Source organism: Carcharhinus amblyrhynchos, chromosome 10, assembly GCF_965287045.1.
Source record: "Carcharhinus amblyrhynchos chromosome 10, sCarAmb.v2.hapA, whole genome shotgun sequence".
Taxonomy (NCBI): domain Eukaryota; kingdom Metazoa; phylum Chordata; class Chondrichthyes; order Carcharhiniformes; family Carcharhinidae; genus Carcharhinus; species Carcharhinus amblyrhynchos.
Genome location: NC_137333.1, coordinates 40700040 through 40721322, shown reverse-complemented (window position 1 = coordinate 40721322; position 21283 = coordinate 40700040). Strand labels below are relative to the sequence as shown.

Genomic DNA, 21283 nt, shown 5'->3' with positions numbered 1-21283 from the left:
ATGGCCTTATGAGAAAGGACTAATTAATAATCTTCATGTAAAAGACTCTCTAGACCATGTGATTTAATCTGAAACTCTGGTCTTAATTCTAAACAATGATGGGCAAGTTGGCTATGGTGGATTTGAAAATACATTAAAAGGTATAACAATAGACAGGCAATGCCTAGTTATCAAAGAACTAATATATCATTTATAACTAATATACATTCCTTTAAGACACAAAAACTCAACAGGGAAAGTGAGGCAACTGTGACTAATAAAGGAAGCTAAAGATTATGTTAAAGAAACATTATCTCAAAAAAAGACGCTCATAAAAATGTCAAAGAAAGCAATAGTTCTGAGGATTGGGAGAATTTTATAATTCAGCAAAGGAGAACTAAGAAGCTGATAAAGGGAGAATTGAATATGAAAGAGTACTAGTAAGAAACATGAAAACTTCTATAAAAGTGACTACAGGTAAATAAAGGAAAAATTAACAAGGCAAGTGTGTGTCCATTATAGGTAAAGACAGGAAAATTTACAATAGGGAAATGGGAGAGAAACTAAAGAATGATTTTTTGTCTATCTTCATGAAGGATGATACAAAAACCTAGAAATGTTAGTGAATCAAGGGTCCAGTGAGAACGAGGAATCAAAATAAATTAGCATTAGTTAAATCAAAGCAGTTCTGGAGAAATAAATGGACTGAAATTTGATTGTTCCCCAGAATTCAATGATTTATATCCCAGTGTTGAAGGAGGTGAAGGAACAGACTCAACATGAATTCATGAAAGAGAAATAATGTTTGACAAATCTGTTGGAGTTTTTTGAGGATGTTCCTATCAGAATAGTTAGGGGGAACCACTGAGAAGTTTCACACAGCTTTTGATAATTTTCAAAATTAGAGCTCATGGCATAGGGAATAATCTATTGAGGATTAGTTAAAGACAGAAAACGGTGAGTAGGAATAAATAGGCGATTTGCATGTTGACAGGCTGTGACTACTGGAGTACTACAAGGACTCAAGGCCCCTGTTGTTCACAATCTATATTAATGATTTGGATGTGAGGACCAAACTTAATATTTCCAAGTTCACTGATGACCCAAAACTAGGTGGGAATGTGCATTATGATGATGATAATGCAAAGAAGCTTCAAGGGGATTTGAACAGGATTAATGAGTAGGCAAGTCATGCATTTGGTCAAAAGAATGGGAAGGTGACTTATTATCCAAATCGGAGAGACTTCAGAGTGCTCCAGTGCAGATGGATCTGGGCGTCATTGTTCATGAGTTACAGGAAGCTAGTGTGCAGGTACAGCAGATAATGAAAGTGAATAAAATATTTGCATTTATAGTTAAAGAAATAGAATATAACAGTCAGAAAGTATTGTTGCAACTATACAAGGCATTAATATTGCTTGGAGTATTGTGCACAGTTTTGGTCCCCTTATTTGAGGAAAGATGTAGTGGCATTGGAGATAGTTCAGAGGAGGTTCATTAGATTGTTTCCAGAGATGAGGGGTTTGTCGTATGAAGAGAGATTGAACTCCATACTCTCTGGAATTTAGAAGAATGAGGGGAGATCAAATTGAGGTACACAAGATGATAAAGGTATGGATAAAGAGCAGATGGGGCATTCTAGGATGAGAGGTCATAGTCTTAGGATAAGGGGTAACAAATTTAAAATAGAGTTGAGGAGAAACTACTTTTCCCAAAGGGTTGTTATCGGACAACAAATTTTATGAAATTGGGCACACAATATGGAAGTAGACTAAAATTATACTCAGAACCTCTCCACTAAAAATCACAAAGGAACAGACACAGATTAGCAGGCAAGGGCATGTTTTTAGAATGCAAATGAGGGCTAGCACACAAGGGAAGCTGGATAGGATGGCACCTACGGGAGCTAAATTAAAAAACACATCCCCACCCCACCAAGTCAGCACTTCTAAACCAGTCAAACAACCTCTGGAGACACCTAAAGATTAGCATAGCTAAGGAAGCATCCCTGGCCCCTCAAATTTCCTGAGAATAATCACACACCCATTGTTCAAACCCTGGAGATTCTAGACCATTAATAACCAATCAGACAAAAACGATTAACACGCTTAAAACAACCGTCCCAACACTTGAAAACATCGAGACAGGATGGCTAAAGTCGAATACTGTAAATAATGTATTAGCATTTGAATCGCATATTACACCGAAGTTCAGGTATAACTGTAGCCCGATGCGACGGGTCTTTAGAGTGCTTTCGGGACAGTTCGATTGTATGTCCTGACTGCACCTCCGTTGACGTAAAAGGAAATAAAGCTGTGCCGTTGTTGAACTACACCCTGGGTCCGTAGTGGTCGTTTCGCCCACTCGCGCTAACAGGGTTGTGAAGCTGTGGAATTTGCTACCCAAAAGTGTGATGGATGCTGAGACAGTGAGTAATTTTAAGGAGGAGTTAGACAGATTTTTAATTGGTAATGGGTTGAAGGGCAACGGGAGAAGGTGAGAAAATGGGGATGAGGAGCATATCAGCCATGATCAAATGGCAGAGTGGATTCGATGGGCCAAATGGCCTAATTCTGCCTATATCTAATGAACTTATGATTTTATAATGTGGATAAATGTAATATCATTCACCTTGGTAGGAGGAATGGAGGTGCAGGGTACTTCTTAAATCGTGAGAGATTGGGAAGTGTTGATGTCCAAAAGGACCTGGATATCCTTGTTCACGAGTCACTTGAAGATAACATGCAGGTGCAGTGTGCAAGTTGGAAGGCAAGTGATACGTTGATCTTCATCACAAGATGATTTGAATACAAAAATAAAGATTTCTGCTTCATTTGTATAGAACCTTGGTTAGATTGCACCTGGAATATTGTTTACAGTGTTCATGTTCTGAAAGTGTATTAGTGATAAATTTAGTTTACAGCAATGATGTTGGTTATCTTGCAACATAAAACAAGACATTGCCCTCTTCAGGGGCCCAGCCCATGATTCCAGCCAGAATACTCAGGTGGAGTTCACTTCTACTTTTCGACAGTTATCTTACACCAGGTGCCTCTGAGGGACAGGGATGTGAGATCTCATGTTTATTGGGAGTCTGCACCCCTACCTGGACCTCGCCTCATTTCCCCATAAGACTGACAACCATGGTATATAGACCCCAGGTTAATTGCTAGTTCTTCCACTGTGCTTCTTCTAATCACAGGGAGTTTCTTCCACAGTTGCAGGGAATGGAGCACTTTTAAGCAAAGAAAGACATAGAATACATCATTGGGAAAAGAACACACCAAGAGACTTGAGAAAGAAAGATGGAGAGACTGATCTAATCTTTTGAACTAATTGAGGTCAGCCCTTGTTTAGTGTATTTAAGCTTGGCAGAATATAATTTTCAAAAACCTACATCTTTTTAAAAGTTTGAGTCTGCTGTAATGTGAACAAATACTCAGACATTGTGACATAGCTCAGTTATCCTCCATTAGTCTGCACACAAAGAACTATTTGTAATAGGGGAAGCATGCTGAGACATATTTTATGTTTTATGAGAAATACTGGTTTGAATGCAAGTGCATATACGTTTGTAGATCTTCACCAGCTCATCATCCTCTGCTGTGCAAACCTTTGATCAAGGACTGATTTGAGAGCGCACCCGAGTGATTCTTTACTAATAGCTAGTTGAAATGCGGCTTGAACATTAAAACACAGATAGTTAACCATGTGTTGTCACTGGAGTTAACATTCTCAAAGAATATAAACAGATTGTGTTTTGCATTTTGGTGTGATCCCACCATGCCATTAATTTTCTCTAATATATGAAAAGTAGTGCTTGTCAAAAATTCCAGAGGCATCATTTGGTGACAAATTGACTCAGAGGTTGCTAAAAAGAACGTATTTCTCACGGAAAATACATCTGCACTGATATTCTATCCCATATTGTACTGAATAAAATTTTCATCTGGTTACAGTTTTATAGTTTTCCTACTTTTCATGGGTAATTAAATCAGATTCATGAGTGAAGTAAAATAGCTACAAACTCTTCCAAGATGCAGCATTTAGTGAGAGTGACCTTTATGTTGCTTAAGAAAGAGTTGTTTTGTGTGTCCTGAGAAAGACTTGAATTTTAATCCTCATGTCCAGCGACATTAATACATGGGAAGGGTTAGGATCAGCTGAGTCCACTTATGGGCCTGAGGCCAGACTATGCCCAGCCAATGACATTGTCAGCCAGAATTTTCTGCAAAATAACAAGAAAGCTAATATCATCGCTGTTTTTTATGACTAACTGACACGGCAAATTCAGGTGAGGAAATATGAACTAAGCTATCCATGTATATTTAGGCTAGTAATTAGGAGCATTTTAGTGACCTGGTGACAGAGAATGGGTGATTATAAATACGGAATCTTATTTCTGCAGGTATTGAATTTTTAAGGGTAATATTAAAAATGTAAAATTTTAATTAATTTTTTTTCTTTTTCCCTCCTTTAATCCAAGGGAAAACAATTACCACCCCATCAGTCTACTCTTAGTCATCAGCATAGTGATAGAAGATGTCGTTGACAGTGCAATTGATCATCACTTACTTAGCAATGACCTCGGATTATTGCCAGGGTATTTTGTTCTGCTAAGGGCATTCAACTCCTGACCTCCTATTGTTTCCCTCACTGCACTGTTATTAGCTCATACTTTCAGCAACTTTGTAGACAAAAGTTTTTTTTGAGTTAAAGGGTTCATGGCCAGGACTAACTAATAGCTCGTGACATTAAATTCTATGCTATAGCAAAATCTGTCCTTGCTCCTACTTGCTGGCCCTAAAATAAATCTGGAAGAGAAACTGTTCCACATTACTTAGATGAGGCCTGACAGTTAAAATTGTCATGCTCTCATTCTGCCAGTGGTAGTTGAGAATCTTAGAAAGCCAATGGGTTCCAGCCTGAAAACCACTAGCAGTTCAAACCCGCCCACCACGCACAGTTCTACCTCTCACTTCTTGCAGATTATTTTTCTTATCAAAAGTGCCAATATATTGCAATCATGGAATGGCTGCAGCACAGAAGGAGGTAATTCAGCCCATCATGCTTGTGCTGGCTTTCTGTAAAAGCAACTCAATTAGTCCAATAACTTTGCAACTCTTTTCTCTTTGATAATTATCCAATTCCCTTCCAAAAGCTACAACTGAATATGTCTCCACACTCAGGCACTGCATTTTAGATCCTAGCCACTCAGAAAATCAGCGATTTTCCTCGTGTTGTCTCTGGTTTTTTTCCAGTCATCTTAAATCGCTATCCTCTGGTTCTCAGCCTTTCCACAAATGGGAACAATCCCTCCCTATCCATTCTGTCTAAATCCTTCATGATTTCAAACACCTCTGTCAAATATGTAGACTACAACATAGCATCAACTAAAATTGGTTCAGGTTTCAATGATATTTTAATTTTTATGTAAAAATATTTAAGAAAGATAGTTCATTCAACAGTGACTGGTTAATAACACCTAGTCAAGGCTCTGTAAATTATAATTGTAATTCCAGATGTAATCTGCAAAGGTTAGAGGCCCTGCCAACATTCTAGTAATGGTATGAAAGATTTGAGCTATGCTGTTTCAGTACAGCTACAACACTGGCATCTACCGGCAATTTAGAAAATTGCCCAGGGTTGGCCTGTCCACAAAAGCAGAACAAATTCAATATGGCCAACTACCACCCCATTAGGTTTACTCTCAATCATCAGCAAAGTGCTGCATGCTGTCGTCAACAATGCTATCAAATGGCATTTACTCAGCAATAACCTGCTCACCGGTGCTCAGTTTGGGTTTTGCCTGGGCCATTCAGCTCCTGACCTCATTACAGCCTTTGTCCAAACATGAACAAAATAACTGCACTCAAGAAGTGAAAGTGATTGCCTTTGACCACAAGACAGCATTTGACCATCTGTAGCATCAAGGAGCCCTGACAAAACTGAAGACAATGGGAATCAGCTGCAAAACTCTCCATTGGTTTTACTCATAAATAGCATAAAGGAAGATGGTTGTCATTGTTCACCTCGATCTTAGTCCCGGACCATTACTACTAGAGTTCCCCAGTATCTTAGGCTTACTGTTTTCAGCTGCTTCATCATTGGCTTTCCTTCTGTTGTATGGGCATGTTTGCCAATGATTGCACAATGCCCAGCTCCATTCACAACTTCTCAGATACCGAAGCAGCCAGTCTCCATATGCTGCTTGACCTGGACAATATTCAGGCTTGGGCTGATGAGTGGCAAGTAGCGTTGCCTGATGTGTCAGGCAATACCAAGTTCAACAAGGGAGAATCAAACCATAATATTAAACTAAACTCTAACCATCTTTCTGACTTCCAATGGAATTACCATCATTAGATCCTCCTGTACCAATATCCTGGAGGGGGGGAGCCATTGACTAGATACTGAGCATTATCGAAGACAAAGCAGCCAGATTGATTGGCACCCTTTCTGTTACCTTAAACATTCACTCCTTCCACTACGGATGCGCAGTGGCAGCAATGTGTACCATCTACAAGAGGCACTGCAGTAACTCACCAAACCTCCTCCTTCCAAATCCATGACCTGTACCATCGCAAAGGTCAAGGGTAACAGATGCATGGGAATATGACCGCCTGGAAGTTCCCCTCCTAACTGGCAGTTTTATCGCTTTTCCTCCACTGTCGCTGGGTCAGAATTGTGGACTCCTTTTCTAATAGCACTGTAGGTATACCTACACCACATGGCCTACAGCAGGTCCAGACAGTGGCTCACCACCTTCTCATGAGCAATTGGGGATGGGCATTAAATGCTGGTGTAGTCAACGCCGCCCGCACCCTAAAGAATAAATTAAAAATCTAAATTTGTTTATGAATTGTGCTGGAGATATTACATTATATAAAGTCATCTGATGTCTTTTTTTTCAATTGAATTTCTTTGAATGTTTTCAGGATAATTGTGGTGGACAGTAAATGTATTTAAAATATTTGGTGGCGCCAAATGTTGTAAAAATAGGTACATAACTCAGTTACGTAAAAAAGTGCCATTCAGGAATGTTAACTACTTAAACATTCCTGTGTGAATTTATTGCAGCAACAGTATGAAAGAGATACATGCAAACAACTGCTTCTAGACTGACCTGTCATACATGACAACAATTTAATGGATTAGTGTAAAATCATAGTGTATATTTTGGAATTGTTAATAAGTGGCATAAATGTGCATTAAAAGTGACATGACTATCTGGCTACTTGGAACAAGGAACATAGGAACTGGATTAGGTCGTTTGGTTCCTTGAACCTGCGGCATCATTCAATAAGAACATGGCAGATCTAGTTGTGGTCTCAGCAGCACTTTCCTGCCTGCACACCCTATAACCCATGACTCACTTGCCTAACAAAAGTGTGTCCACTCTGCCTTGAATAAATTTAAAGTCCCGGCTCCATTACATTCTGGGGAGAATTCCACACACCAGTGACCCTTTGGGAGAGTAAGTTTCTCCTCATCTCTGTCTTAAAAGAGAGACCTATTCTTTTTAACTATGTCTCCCTAGTTTTAGTTCCCCCAACAGGAGGAAGATGCTCCAGCTATCCACCCTATCGAATACCCTCAGGATCCTTACATATTTCAGTAAAATTACTACTCACGATTTGTGAATCTTCTGTGATTCATGTATCAGGACACGCACATCCTCTGTACCACTAAGTTGCGCATTCTTCCTCCATTTAAATAGTACAATGTTTTCCTCTTCTTTCTGCCAAATTGAACAAGTTCAAATTTACTCAGCATATACTCCTTCTGCCAAATATTTGCCCAATCACCTAATCTTTCCATATCTTTTTGCAGATTCTCTGCCTTCCCTTGGTAACTAACTTACTGTATGGGCGGCACAGTGGTTAGCAGTGCTGCCTCACAGCGGCAGGGACCCAGGTTCAATTCCTGGCTTAGGTCACTGTCAGTGTGGAGTTTGCATGATCTCCTGTGTCTGTCTGGGTTTTCTCTGGTTGCTCCAGTTTCCTCCCACAGCCTGAAAGACGTGCCGGTTAGGTACACAGGCCATGATAAATTCTCCCTCAGTGTACTGGAACAGGCGCCAAAGTGTGGTGACAAGGGCATTTTCACAGTAACTTCATTGTAACAATAATAAATAAATTTTTCTAGCTATCTTGATGTCATCAGTAAATCTTGCTACCATACATTCACTCTCTTTATCTAAGTCATTGATATAGATTGTAAATAGTTGTAATAGCACTGCTCGCTGTGGAAGTCTACTAGTTACAGCTAACCAACCTTTACCCATATTAATATGTTACCCCCTATATCTTGTGCCCATATCTTGCATGGTCCCTTTGAAGTAGTATCTTATCAAGTGCCTTTTGGAAATCCAGTGACACCACATCTACCAGTCGCTCTTTGTCCATTTTGAAAGGTACTTGTCAAAAAAAGTGAACAAATTAGTTGAACATGATTTCCCTTTCATGACGTCCGATTTTTTTTTTGCATCTCACAGTGACATGAGTATAGCCCCAGGGAGAGGGACTTGGCCAGGCACTGTTCTGTAATGTCACCTGGCACTGCCCCTGGCACAAGTTGGCACCAGGTTGGCATGCCAACTTGGCAATGCCAATCTGTTCCAGGGACAGTGCCTGGAGTGGACCCAGCCTCCTCCTGCACTGTGAAATTCTATGATTCTATGACCCTACTGGGAGCCTTGGAGTTGGGGAGGGGACATTTATTTCTCATGGTGGAGAGCAGACGTGAGAGCTGGGGATGCCGGTGATGGTTTTTTTGGGGGTGGGACATGGTAAAGCGATCTAATGCTGGCAATGTTTGTGGATAAGAGGGATGCCTTTATTGACTGTTTGAGGAGGGTGGGGAGGAGAGATGCCAGGGGCAACACTCCCAAAATTGCTGAATTGGTGAGAAAACGAGATCACGACTGTTTTTTCAGTGCAACATCACTGAATCCCTCCACTCTACATTGCAGAGGTCACAATTGTGAATATCATTAAAAACCTGGGGGGGGGTGGGCCTATTTGCGCCAGAGTCTGACAGCTCCGGAACTTTGCGCACATGCAGTGGCCTCGATGTGGCAGTCTCCCCATTTACTGGCCAGAGCAGTTACCTCCAGCAGCCCCCCACCCACACAACAGCCCGATCGTGGCCCCCCGCAACACCATGACAATTCTTGGGCCAGCCCTGACCGCCCCCCCCCCCCCCCGACCTGTCCTGGAGCACACTGATATCCAGCCCCTCTGCACCAAGCATTGGCAATTTCCCCCTCACCCTGGCAAACACCCTCCTCCCAGGGGTCAGACCCCCTCTCTGGGAGACAAGCCCCTCACAACAGAGCACAACACACCAGCCAGCCCACCCCGATCACTGGCCTCCCTCCAGCCCAGACCAATTCCCATGCAGAGCGGCAGCAGGACCCTCCAACCCCCACGATTGCCCCCAGGCCCCAACCCTCTTTGGCAATGCCTGATGGGCAGTGCCAAGGTGCCCCCTGTGCATGGGCACTTTGCCACTTGGGCAGTGCTGGGGGCACAGGCTGGCACTGCCAGAGTGCCCATGCCCACAGGGCACCATCTCCCACTGCCTGACCCCCTGGGGGGCCCGATTGGCCTCCCCTTCACTCTGGTGAGGTTCCTGCTAATTCCCCGAATGTGGGGAGCTACTCTAAACTCCGCCGGAGGAAAATACTCCTGGCAGATTGGGAGATGCTATCGGGCCTAGCAAGTTCCGTGCCGGGCCTGATAATGACACTTAAAGTACATTTAAAATATATTTAAAACAGCTTAAAATCACTTATCTATCTTCCCACCGGTTTCCAGAGCCATCCCAACTGCTCCTGTTCCCTGCCTCTGGGAGACACTCACGCATCAGGAACGCATGTGCAAATCCTGCCAAATGGCCGATACGTGATTTTCCAGACCAGACCCACCAGAAAATCCATGGGTCATAATGGGAGAGTCGCCCCCGCTGGCTCGGATTGTGTTGGGGGGGGGGGGGGGCAGAGGCAAATGGCGAGAGTTGGCCTTTTCTCCCATTCCCTTCCTGACAGCATGCCAGAAGATCTGAAGAGAAAACAGGCCTGTTTCTCTGGCACATCGATTTTCAATCAGACCCTGACTCCCCAAATTATAAGTGCGACAGAGAATTTGTGTGTGAGAATGTAAGCTTGTGAGAGAGGGGGTGTGTGTGAAAGTGTGTGCATGTGAGTGAGAGAATTTGAGAGAATCTGTGTGAGAGAGAGCGAAAGCTTGTGTGAGTGAGAGTGTCTGTTTTGTAAGCGAGCATTGTGTCCCTCACCCCCATGCACCAATGCGCCACAAAAACTCTCACAGCGGAGTGGTTAAGTGAATAAATGCCATGAGAGTGAGCTGGAAAAACACAATTTTACTCTTTCCCATGCTAATGGTCATCTTTCTTAATTACTCAAGATTTTTAATAAATTTAGTGCTTTATCGTTGTATTATTTTTGCTCACAAAGTTCTTCTTTTCTTCCTATCTCAACATTTTACTGAAATTCGTGGTACCTTTTCAAAATTTGCTCAGCAGCCCCTGAAGTATTGAGAGAAAATATTCAAATGTGGCCCCCTCGCACAAGAAGGTTGGACAAGCCAGCTTTATTTAGTTGAAGGAATGTAAATTTAGTAAATGGATTTTTATGAATGAGTATTGCAGACTTGACATTGAAAGACAGAGACTCAGAATATTATTTATCAGACTTTATTTTAGCTTCTCTCTGCATGGGTCCTTGGTAGATACTGGGTGAGTTGGCATGGCAGACGTACAGGCAAAGAGAGTGGCTGGGCTTCATGGGTTGGCATTAAGTTAGCATAAGGCTATAAAGAGCAGTGGAGGGGGATAGGCTGGCATGGGCAATCTGGGCTTCAGGGGTGCATAAAGGAACACAAGTGGGAATGGAAGATATGAAGGTAACAGGATGAGGCAGATATAGGGACATAGCTTAGCTTTGAGCGTATATGGAGCCATAAGGTGGGTGCAGTGGCATAGGTTGGCATAGAGGACATGAGGACCATGTAAGGTGGTACAGGTGGTTAGCATGGAGAATATGTGGAACCACAGAGTGAGTACAGTGACAGAGTTTGGCATTGAGGGTATTGGTAGTTATGGAGTGGGTACAGGGACATAGATTGGCATGGAGAGCATGAGGAGATATGGGATGGTTATGGGGGCATGAGTTAGCATGGCTTGCCATGGATGGAACATGGGGAATGTGTGGGGCCTGAGAGTAGGGGGGTGTTTCATGTTTTATTTTGTATTTTTAATTTTTGGACATAGCAACCAATTCCTGAGGCAGGCCCTATGCCCACCAAACATGACAACTAACTAGAATGTACCCTCTCACCAGAGTCTGCATTCCACACTGCTTGTTGTACAATGCCTGAGGAATGTTCTGTTTAAGGGAGTAAGGTGGATTTCAAGTATCCCTGTAAAAAAAAAAAGCACACGTTTAAACAATGGATTTCATATTACAAAGTAATTTTATTAGGGTATTCCTAGTGCCTATCCTGTGTTGCTCTTAAATTTATCTTGGTGCTTCACTGAGGTGCTTCACTGAGGGCCAAGTAATGCATTGAAGCATTATTATATCGTAAATCTTCTGGAAGCAAGCTGGCATTTGTTTCAGATTGCCTGAATCCCAAGAGGAGCCCTTTGCATGTGTATTTGCAGCTTGGTCGTGTATAGCATATATATTCATAGTGATATGAACAGGCATCAGGAGAGAGAGGGTGACATTATAAATACTGACTCTAGTGGTGTTTCTTGTCCTGGAACAGCTACCCACCGATCTCTTGAAATGAGCTCCCAACTTTGAAAGCATCTATTTTGAAATAACTGGTTGGCCTGGAGGCCTCTCTATTAGTGGACAATGGATGCATAATTTTTTGATGCTATGCTTATGGTCACGTACTGCGTTGTGCCTATCCCACTTTGGATATTCACACAGAGAATATCATTGGACTCTGCTGTTATCCCTCTGCTTTGCTGCAGGCTTGATTCACCTTTGTAAAAGATTTTGGCCACTCTCTGCATCCGTTCAGTATTCTCTTGAAAGGGTTCTTTGAGATATCTATTAGTGTCTTCTTTTGAGTAACAACCCCTATATTCTGTGCCCTCAACTCTTGCTTCATATATAAATGTAAGCATCCATATTCCTCATTCTTGCCATCTCCTAGGCTAACTTCCACCCCGGACTTAATCAACAGTCATTTTTCCCCCATTCTCTTTTCAACAATACTCAGGGAAAAAAATGACCCCATGTCACTTACAGCTGCACTTTCAAATTTCAAACTGTTTCTTCCTTAAAATTTCCAATCACTGCAATGCTTCTGAGGATCAATCACTTGTCCACCTTGATCTTTGATGACACTGACTAGAGCAAAACCTTTACTGTCCGCTTTCTTAGCTGTTTCCCTTAGTATGGCACCCATCATTGCTTCCTCAAGGGATGCATACTTGAGCCTGTCTGTGCACAACTGGTTTAACCATGCATCACCAAATCTGGCTGGACCACATCAAGTTTTATTGGACCTCACTCTTCTGTCAAAACTTTCAAATGCTCCCAGATCATCTGGAGAACAAAGACAAATCCCCTGTTCTTTTCTTTCTCTTCAGCCAACCTGTGTTCGCTTCCCTCTCCTGGACCCAGTGGCTGACTCAGTATGGAGATTTTCTTCCTTATCAGAGCCTCCAATCTGTAGCAGAACATCCATTTGATGGCTACAGCCTATTTAAATAAAACTCAAACCTAAAAGTAGTTTGAGTTTCCTGAAACTGGCTTCAGGTAGCTGCTTCACTAACCAGGGGTGGCATGGTGGCACAGTGGTTAGCACTGCTGCCTCATAGCGCCAGGGACCGGCATTCGATTCCCAGCTTGGGTCACTGTCTATGTGAAGTTTGCACTGGGTACTCTGGTTTACTCCCACAGGCCAAAGATGCGCAGGTTAGGTGGATTGACCATGTTAAATTGCCCCTTTGTGTCAGAGGAATTTGCTAGAGTAAATGCATGTGGTCATGGAGATAGGGTTTGGTGGGGTTGTGGTTGGTGCACTGCACTGTAAGCGTCTATGACTCTTCACCTCAACTGGATGTTAATATGACCACTAGTTTTCTCTGACACTCACTTTTCAGACAAAAAATGGGCAGCGAACATTTAAAAATAATCCCCATGGTGTAAATTTCAAACCAGAGCCATACATGATTGGGAGAGAAGTAGTGCAAAATACCTCAAAGGAAGCAGTCTCACAACACTGTGGTTAGAGTCCTTTGAGTATAACTACAATGTGGTGTAAAAAATGTTTGCATGCTACCATTGACTTTCCACACAGATTTGTAAATCTACCTGCATTAATTTCAGTGTTTCAGCAATACAGATGCTATCACTCACACTCTCCTAATTGCTCGTGTGTTAAATGCAACCACACATGCACATTGTGCTCTCTGAACTTGAGAAGCAGAGTTCTAACCAGCAGCATAAAAATGATAATTTCTAACTGTAATTCTAACCAGCTACTAGTCAGAGATCAGTAGCTGCATTGCAAATACAATACGTAACATTATGCATGTTCTATCTCTGGTAATAAAGATTTCCTTTAAAAATAAAAATGCTTTAGGCTCCACACGTCCCATTTGGCTGCCTATTAGGATACATTAAGAACACAGTCTGTAATTTTATTTAAACAATAATATGATTTCTTTTCACATCACTTAAGTTTCTAGAAATAAAGATAAGCATGCCAGGAAGCATCAATATTGAATCATCTCTTTGTGAACGTGTCGCAGTTTACATTCTACACTTCAATTCTAACTTGCCCCCTCAGCAATCTAAAACTGTCAAATGTGTTGAAACTTTTTTTTCTCATTGAGGTAATGCTTCTTTGGTATTGTATTATTCCTGACCAGACATGTTCTACCAGTAAACACAAATATCAACAAATTAAACACTCTACATAAATTGAGACAAATGTGCACGCTGCTCAGAATATTGGCTATATATGTGTTAGACCTTTGTGTCAGGTGCTAAGTTTCTGCTGCACCTAAAATGCCAAGAACTGGGAAAAATACATATTTTAGACTTGCACTAAAACCTTAAAACTACTGCAAGTAATAAAGGAAAATGCCTGGCTTTTCATTTGCTAGAGACATTTTTTGTTAAATTGTCTGTAACCTTTGCTTTCTCTTCAGCTTTTGCTTCCTGACTGTGCTCTGTTCCCTGACTGAAATGGCAAGCTAGTCTGTTCTGAGGATACTAACAGTGATACTGTGCAACCTGTCATTGAGTGTTACAAAAGGGCCAGAATTGCTTACCCTTTAATGTTATTTTTATTTCTCTTCTCTCTTCCTTTCTTTGGATCAGTTACTGCCACTCCCCAAATGGCTCAGTTCAGGTCATGTAGGAAATGGCAATCCGTTTACAGGGGCAGCTTTGTGTTCTGCTCACTGTTTTCTTATAATTTCTTTTAGCTTCTTGTCTGTTAACACTCTTCATGGTTGGGTGGGGAAGAGGGGGAAAGGTTGCGCACAGGAGCTTTCTGAGCATGTGAATTGTTTGCTGCTTTTGTCTTGCTAATAACACATCAAAATACATTTGGACTATTGCCTATATGTTATTTATGAGCTAGCTGAGACAAATACTTGATGACTAAATATTAATGGATATATTGGGTAATACTTCCAAACAACTATTTGTACAACCCATTAAAGACCATACTCTCCAATATCTTGTAGGTGTGTTTTCCTTCAGTTTACATTGAATGCATATTTAATTAATCCATTTACTTAATTTTTCAAATGCCTGGAATGATATTTCATCAGATATTCATTTTCAATGTTGAGGAAACATGGATTGAAATATGATCAATTTTCTAAACATTCAAAACAGGTTCATACCAAATTTTAAAAACTCCTGGATGGGTCCAGTTGACCAGCTGGAGTACTTGTTAAAATTGGCTGCATACAAGGTTGGAAGTATATACCAATCCAATGTGAAGTCCAAGCGGTGTGACAATGCATTGGAACAGAATTCATGTAGCTTGGCTTCTGTGCAATCAGGAGGCAGATCACTAGTCTGATTTCCAAGTTACACTAATGCTTTGTTGCTGATACATGTCCAAAACTGCTTTGCCTCCTTGCAAAAGCTATAACAAAAAAATCCATCTTGGCCTTGGTTGTAGGCATCGTTTTCTATATCTCATATATTAAACATTGCCTGTCAAACTTTTCAGCTTTAAATTCATATGTGCACATTTATAACTATTGGTTAGAAAAAAGCTTTGTGTACAGGTTTCAACCACATTGGTAAGCATATGAAAGCAGCCATTAAAATTCTAACTGCAATGTCAAATTCTGTCCTATTCTTTTCAAAGTGCAAGTGGATTTCAACTTCCTCTGATGTTATCAGCCTCTCCCAAAAGCAGCTTATCAATAAAATGCTGAGAAATACCCTTTTCAGAGCAATGTTGAAATTACTTGACACAAACACATCATTAAAAAATGAATGTAGCTATCAACAAAATGGGCATTACAGCTTTTTAAAACCTATCAGTGTAATGTTTCACACACTTGTAAAGCACTACAATTTATGAGGATTGGAATCCGGTGATTACTTATAATAGGTTTAAAATGCCTTATTTTAATTGTCATGTGATGTTTAAACAATCAAAAATAACTTCCAATGATTTAGTTTTTCTGGCCATCTGTCAAACTTTGGTGAAATTTTTTGCAAATTACCAGTGAAATGAGGCCCCTGTAGAGCCAAAGAACCTAGAAGCTGCCAAAATGGTTCAGTGATTTAATGTCGGTATCCCACAGCTTCAGATGTAATCAGCAGATGCTCCAGTATTAACATAAATGTTTTTCTAACCTCAGCTGTCGGAGAGAAATAAAAGCTTCCTATCTGTTTCTGATCAAACTCGTTTTACTTGCTTTTGCATAATTAACATCCCTTGATGATACCTAACCTTTCTTTTTAATATCGAATGTTGGTCTAGGCAAAATCCATGCCAGTCTGAACAATCAGCATATGATATGTGAAGAGAAAGTGAAATAGATTTTACACAATCTTGTCATTTCCAATAATTAGCATTCTGTACGTGAATTGTAAAAGCGAGCAACGTACTGTTATTTTGTTCTTCCTCCATCGCATGTGAAGTGCCATTTTGTAAGGTCATTTCTGTTATTTCTTCCTGTTAACATTTTACTGCTTGGAAAATTACAGTGTTGTAATTCAGTTCTGAATAACTCTTGAGAAAAAGGTCTGCATTTCGGTTACCAAGGTAGGTAGCTTAAGTTGGGAAATTTCTCTACTTGCCAGACTCGCTTCAGTAAAAAAGTGCCCAGAACATACAATGTTTTGAAGAGGGTCGGGTGCACCAAAACCTCAAAGCAGAGCATAGGCAGCAATCAGGTAGGGCTAAGGCAAGCTGGTTGAAAGGTCCAACTCAGTTATCTGGGACTTCAGCCCAGTTGTTTTAGACACTATTATGTCATTTATCCCTCATGCCTCACTTCCCTACCCTCTTCCTATGGCTCTCCATGCCAACTACATGCCCTCAGCCAATGCTCCCATGATGCTCATGCTCTCTCTTTGTAATCTCCTTAACTGCTCACCAGGTGTCCCCTAAGGGCAGACCTCAAGAAATATGTAAAGATGAAAAAGAAACTTTGAGTCATCTAATGTAGCTCTTACACACTTGATAATGCAAAAATCTCCCAATCATAAAACCTATTCAAGGCTTTGAAATCAGTTAATCTGTTATAAAAACAATCTTCTATTCAGGCCCCACATCAAAGATAGCTAATCCTTAAAAAAAAAGTTTTAAATTGTCAATCAAAATGAGGGTCTAATTGTCACTTTTAAAACTCAGCTAAGCATTCATAACAACATAATGATAGCCCTTTGGAAATGTCAACAAAGAACTTTATTAAAACTGCATGATCAAATGCATTTGTATTTTTTCTAACCTGCAACAGATGGCTTGTCAATCATAGAGTTTTTGTTAAATTTTGTGACACCTGCAAATTACGAACACGGTATTTAAAAGGCTTCAGATCCTAACAGTTATAGAGACCTTACCTACCCTTCAAGAGCACTAACATCTGCTTCATCAATTTGTGACTCACAGCTAAGGTTAAAGCCAAATTGGGTATTGTTTAAACTCAAAACTGAGTTCAGGTTTCCCCTCTTGTGTGAAATTACACCTTCCCCTTTCCGCATCTGGCAGCAACAAATCTGTTGGAAATGGGAGCAGGACTTCTGCATCCAGGTCCTGCTCGCCATTTTTAAGGTCCACAGTGTCTGCCCAGCTATGTGAAAATTCAGCCCAAAACAGTGTACTGTTCTGGAATTGAATAACTTTCAGAATGCAAAATAGAAGCCTTCATTTTAAAAATCTCTACTCAATGTACAGCTGGCGAATTTATGAGGCCATTTTGAAGTGTTGCTATCAATGCCTCCATATTTTCAAGATCTTGTTTTTTTTCTACAGACCTACTTAGGATAAATTCAATGAATGGCACCTCAAAAAGAACACAAGATAGACAAACTGAAATTAAAAACTCAAAATCACAAATAAGTAAACTTTAATATATTAGTGTATACAAGTTGTTCTTCCAAAATACTCATGTTTCCTTCCTGCCTAAATACAAAGTGGTGGGCTGTTACTGAGGTTGTGGGTGGAGCTTTGCCACAATATACTGGCAGACAACAATACATCACAGTCCAATATATCATGTCACCCCCTGCTGGCTAATACTGTTTCTCAAAAACCAGTTCTCAAATTCTGATAGCTGGTGAAGCCACCAGGTTTTGGAAAAAGCATTTATTTTCTTGCCTCTGGTCTAAAGGTGATCATACTACAGAGGTTTGCTGAGATTGTCCAAGCTACTGTGTAAAGTACTCATCCATCACCGTGAGCCCCCTGGTCATGAAATGACAGTGCAGTAAATATCTTCAGCAGAAGCCTTTTAAAGTACAAGCTGTTTTCTGTAGGAATTTTCAGCTTTCACATAAAACACACAGTCATGAGTGACTGCTTCTGTTCCAAAGTCATTACTGTTTGGATGATAGAACATCTTTCAGAGAATAACCAAAAACTTTAAATGTCATGTCAAGTTTGTTGAGGCTGTTTTCAGGCTATGCTCAAGGTTACATGAATATGGAGTGTCTCTTTTTTATAGTTGAAGATGTGGGAGAGGATAATTCATAATGTTTGCTAGATGTCTGCAACCTGGCTGATAAAATTTTTGCCTCTTGCTCCTATCAGCCAGAGCCATTTAATAATTGACTGTAAAGCTGACTACTACATCAGGTATGATAAGTCAAGATCACTGTCACTTATTAGCAGCATGCAGCAAAGGTATCAGATGGATAGAAAATAGATTGTATTTGAAAATTAATTTGCGGTCTTGTTATACCTCAAAGATTTAAAGATTTGAGATAAGCCTCAAAACATGGAAGTTAGGAAACGAAAAGGTTTTGTTGTGTTGTTAGTTGGTGCTCTCACTTCTTTATTGTATCCATCCTACTGGCCTTACTCAACATGTAAATTCTAATTAGCTTATTAAAGATGTTACTCTCTTTTGCTGGCATTATTCCCCCAGAGCAAAGTTTGATAAGGGGGGGAAACATGATTTCTAAATTGGGAGCATCAGGTTTCTACTCTCAATCCTCCGCTTAACTGGAAATATTTATGTGCGTCATTGCCTGAGTGACATTTCATATCATTTCAGTCACCTTTACTTTACATCTCTGCTACCTGCATACTGTTTGCCCCACATTTCTCTACTTTGCATAATTTATTTTCAAAGCCTATTGAGTTTTGTTCTATAACTTAATTCCTTTCATATATGTTTCTCACTGCAGAAAATAAGAAGGCACAACTGGAAAGGTTGCGCTCTGGCCAGAATATCCACTCGAATGCAACAAGAATTCCAAGTGCCAAGGAGCTCAGTTGTGAAACAGAGGCTCATGCATCGACTACGAGGAATAAAGCTGTCAGGAAAAGGGAGGGGCATGCCGTTCTGGACATAAGGGAGAAGGAGATAGGAACTGTTATTTCCAATGCTGAGGGTGATGCTGTTCCTGAAGTAGAAGCACTACTGGCTAGGTTACGTGCTCTGTAAACCCTAGATTAACACTGAGATCTAACTATATTTACAGCTGCAAAAATGTTAAAGCTGTTTTAACATATTTGAATTAAAGCAATCAGATATAAATTTCCAAAGAATTGGTGTAGGCACTTTGTGATTTTGGAAATAAACCTGTAACAAAAAGAATATGAGGTTAAGGTACAGAAGCTGTTTCTAATACTAGCAAAGCAGCAGGAATCCTGTATTTGCTTTGTGTGCTGCATTTATTTGCCCTATTTCGATGGAAAATCTACTTATCCAAATTGACTTCCCTCTTCCTTGCTGTTTACACAATACCTTATCCCTAAATCAGGTTATGTATGCATCAAATGATTTCAATTCACAATGTAACACATGCAGTGCATTTGCAGGAAATCAGCAGGGTTTCAAATCAGATCATTTGTACAAATTCTGTGATGCTGCTTATTTTTAATTATTTTTTCATCATCAGTACAAAGAACATTTTGATATATTTTGATTCATAACAGCTGCAAATTAGATATGGGACTAACTTTGACATTGAGTAGGATTATTTGTATTGTTCATACTGCTACCATTTTGATTTATAATTGAAGGCAATTTATGTTTTTAACAATACTGAACCAAATCTTTACCAATAGAAAGTCAGTACAAATATACCTTATTATCAAACTATCACAATAATATTTCTATTACAATTGGATATATACTTAGCAAATATTACACAGTGGAAAATTGCTTATGTACCAAAGAATATTATAATCTGCATTTTAAAACTTTTAATAGCATATATTATTTCTCGAACTATGCAGTTTTCCCTAAAACGTTTCTGTTTGTACATAAACATATATGTTATATATTGTTTCTATTCATTGTTATATTCATTGATCGTTGGAGCAGAGTTTTATTTTGTGATTTTTACAATGCTTTTCTCCTCTGTGCACTCATCAGATAGAGTGAAAGATGTTGCTTACCATCATTTTATAAGCACCTTTGGCATCAATTATAATTTGATGTATAATATTTACAAGTAATTTGTTTGCCATATTTTCTGAGCATTCTCTCCTTTGTGCTACATCTAAATATGCAGATTGAATTCTAATTAATTTTCTTCTCATGTCCCTAGTGATCTGGCATAACAAGTATTATTCTTCATTCCAGCGAGTTGCCTATTCCTCCCTATATTGTCAACTCACTTTGATTTGACCACCATCCACTTTTCAGGAGTTAAGAAACAAGATACTTTGTAAATGCTATAGAAAATAATTGATCATCAAATAATGCACAGCAGACAGGTATAAAAGTCCATTTTGTCTTTGGGTTTGTTTATGAGCAGTTGGTGTATCAGAATGAGCTAACCTGTGACCACATGCATATATATAAAAGTCTGTCTGGTCGTTCATTATTTTGCTGGTAAAGTAACTTAAATCTGTCTAAAAATGGGAGTGTGTTATCTGGGAAATTATGCAATTCTTTCTGTAATCACCAAACAAATGACCACATGGAAATTTAATATTATCTAAGCACTCCTTACATTAATGCATGTTTTAAGCAATCCCATGTATGACATTCATATCAATATCACTAGAATAAACACATGTACAAAACCTAAAATATTAAGTATATTGCTTTTTTTAAAATTGGACCTGATGCTCTGATTTGCTGTCTCACAATTGCTAAAAGTAATACTTAGTAGATAATTCAGTAGCATAAGGTACAGGGCACATTATGTAGGTTGAAATATTTCTACCATAAAAATGTTAATTATACAGGAACATTTTACCTGCTCCTTTTTACAGAGTGATAAGAAAAAGAAATCATAAACCTGATTAGTTCCAGTTTTTCAAGTCAAGTCACACACCATCCTGACTTGGAGCTATATCACTGTTCCTTCAATTTTGCTGGGTCAAAATCCTGGAACTTGCTTAGCCAGTAGCACCCATGTCCCATAAAGGAATAATATAATAAAAATCCAAGTGTTTAAGTTACATTAAAGATCAGTTATATAATAATTAAATTCTTGTTTGCTTCTGGTAAAATAAGCATGATATTTGCAATGGTGTTAGACTATTTCAGCCTTTAATAGCAAACAAAATCAGAGTTAAAACTGCATTTATATTTGTGTGTTCTTCAGTTTCAAGTCAACATCTGATATTGTTTTTGAGTAATTAGGCATGGT

General features: G+C 39.8%; 1 protein-coding gene across 1 annotated transcript in view; it reads left to right on the top strand.

Annotated features, from left to right (window-relative positions):
- LOC145348875 (protein diaphanous homolog 3-like) overlaps positions 1-20891 on the top strand; it is a 527933-nt gene extending 507042 nt beyond the window's left edge. The window contains exon 28 of the mRNA XM_080196908.1: positions 18860-20891. Coding sequence (XP_080053034.1) covers positions 18860-19119 — 260 coding nt within the window. The 3' untranslated portion in view covers positions 19120-20891. The remainder of the gene's footprint in view (positions 1-18859) is intronic.
- The last annotated feature ends 392 nt before the right edge of the window (positions 20892-21283 follow it).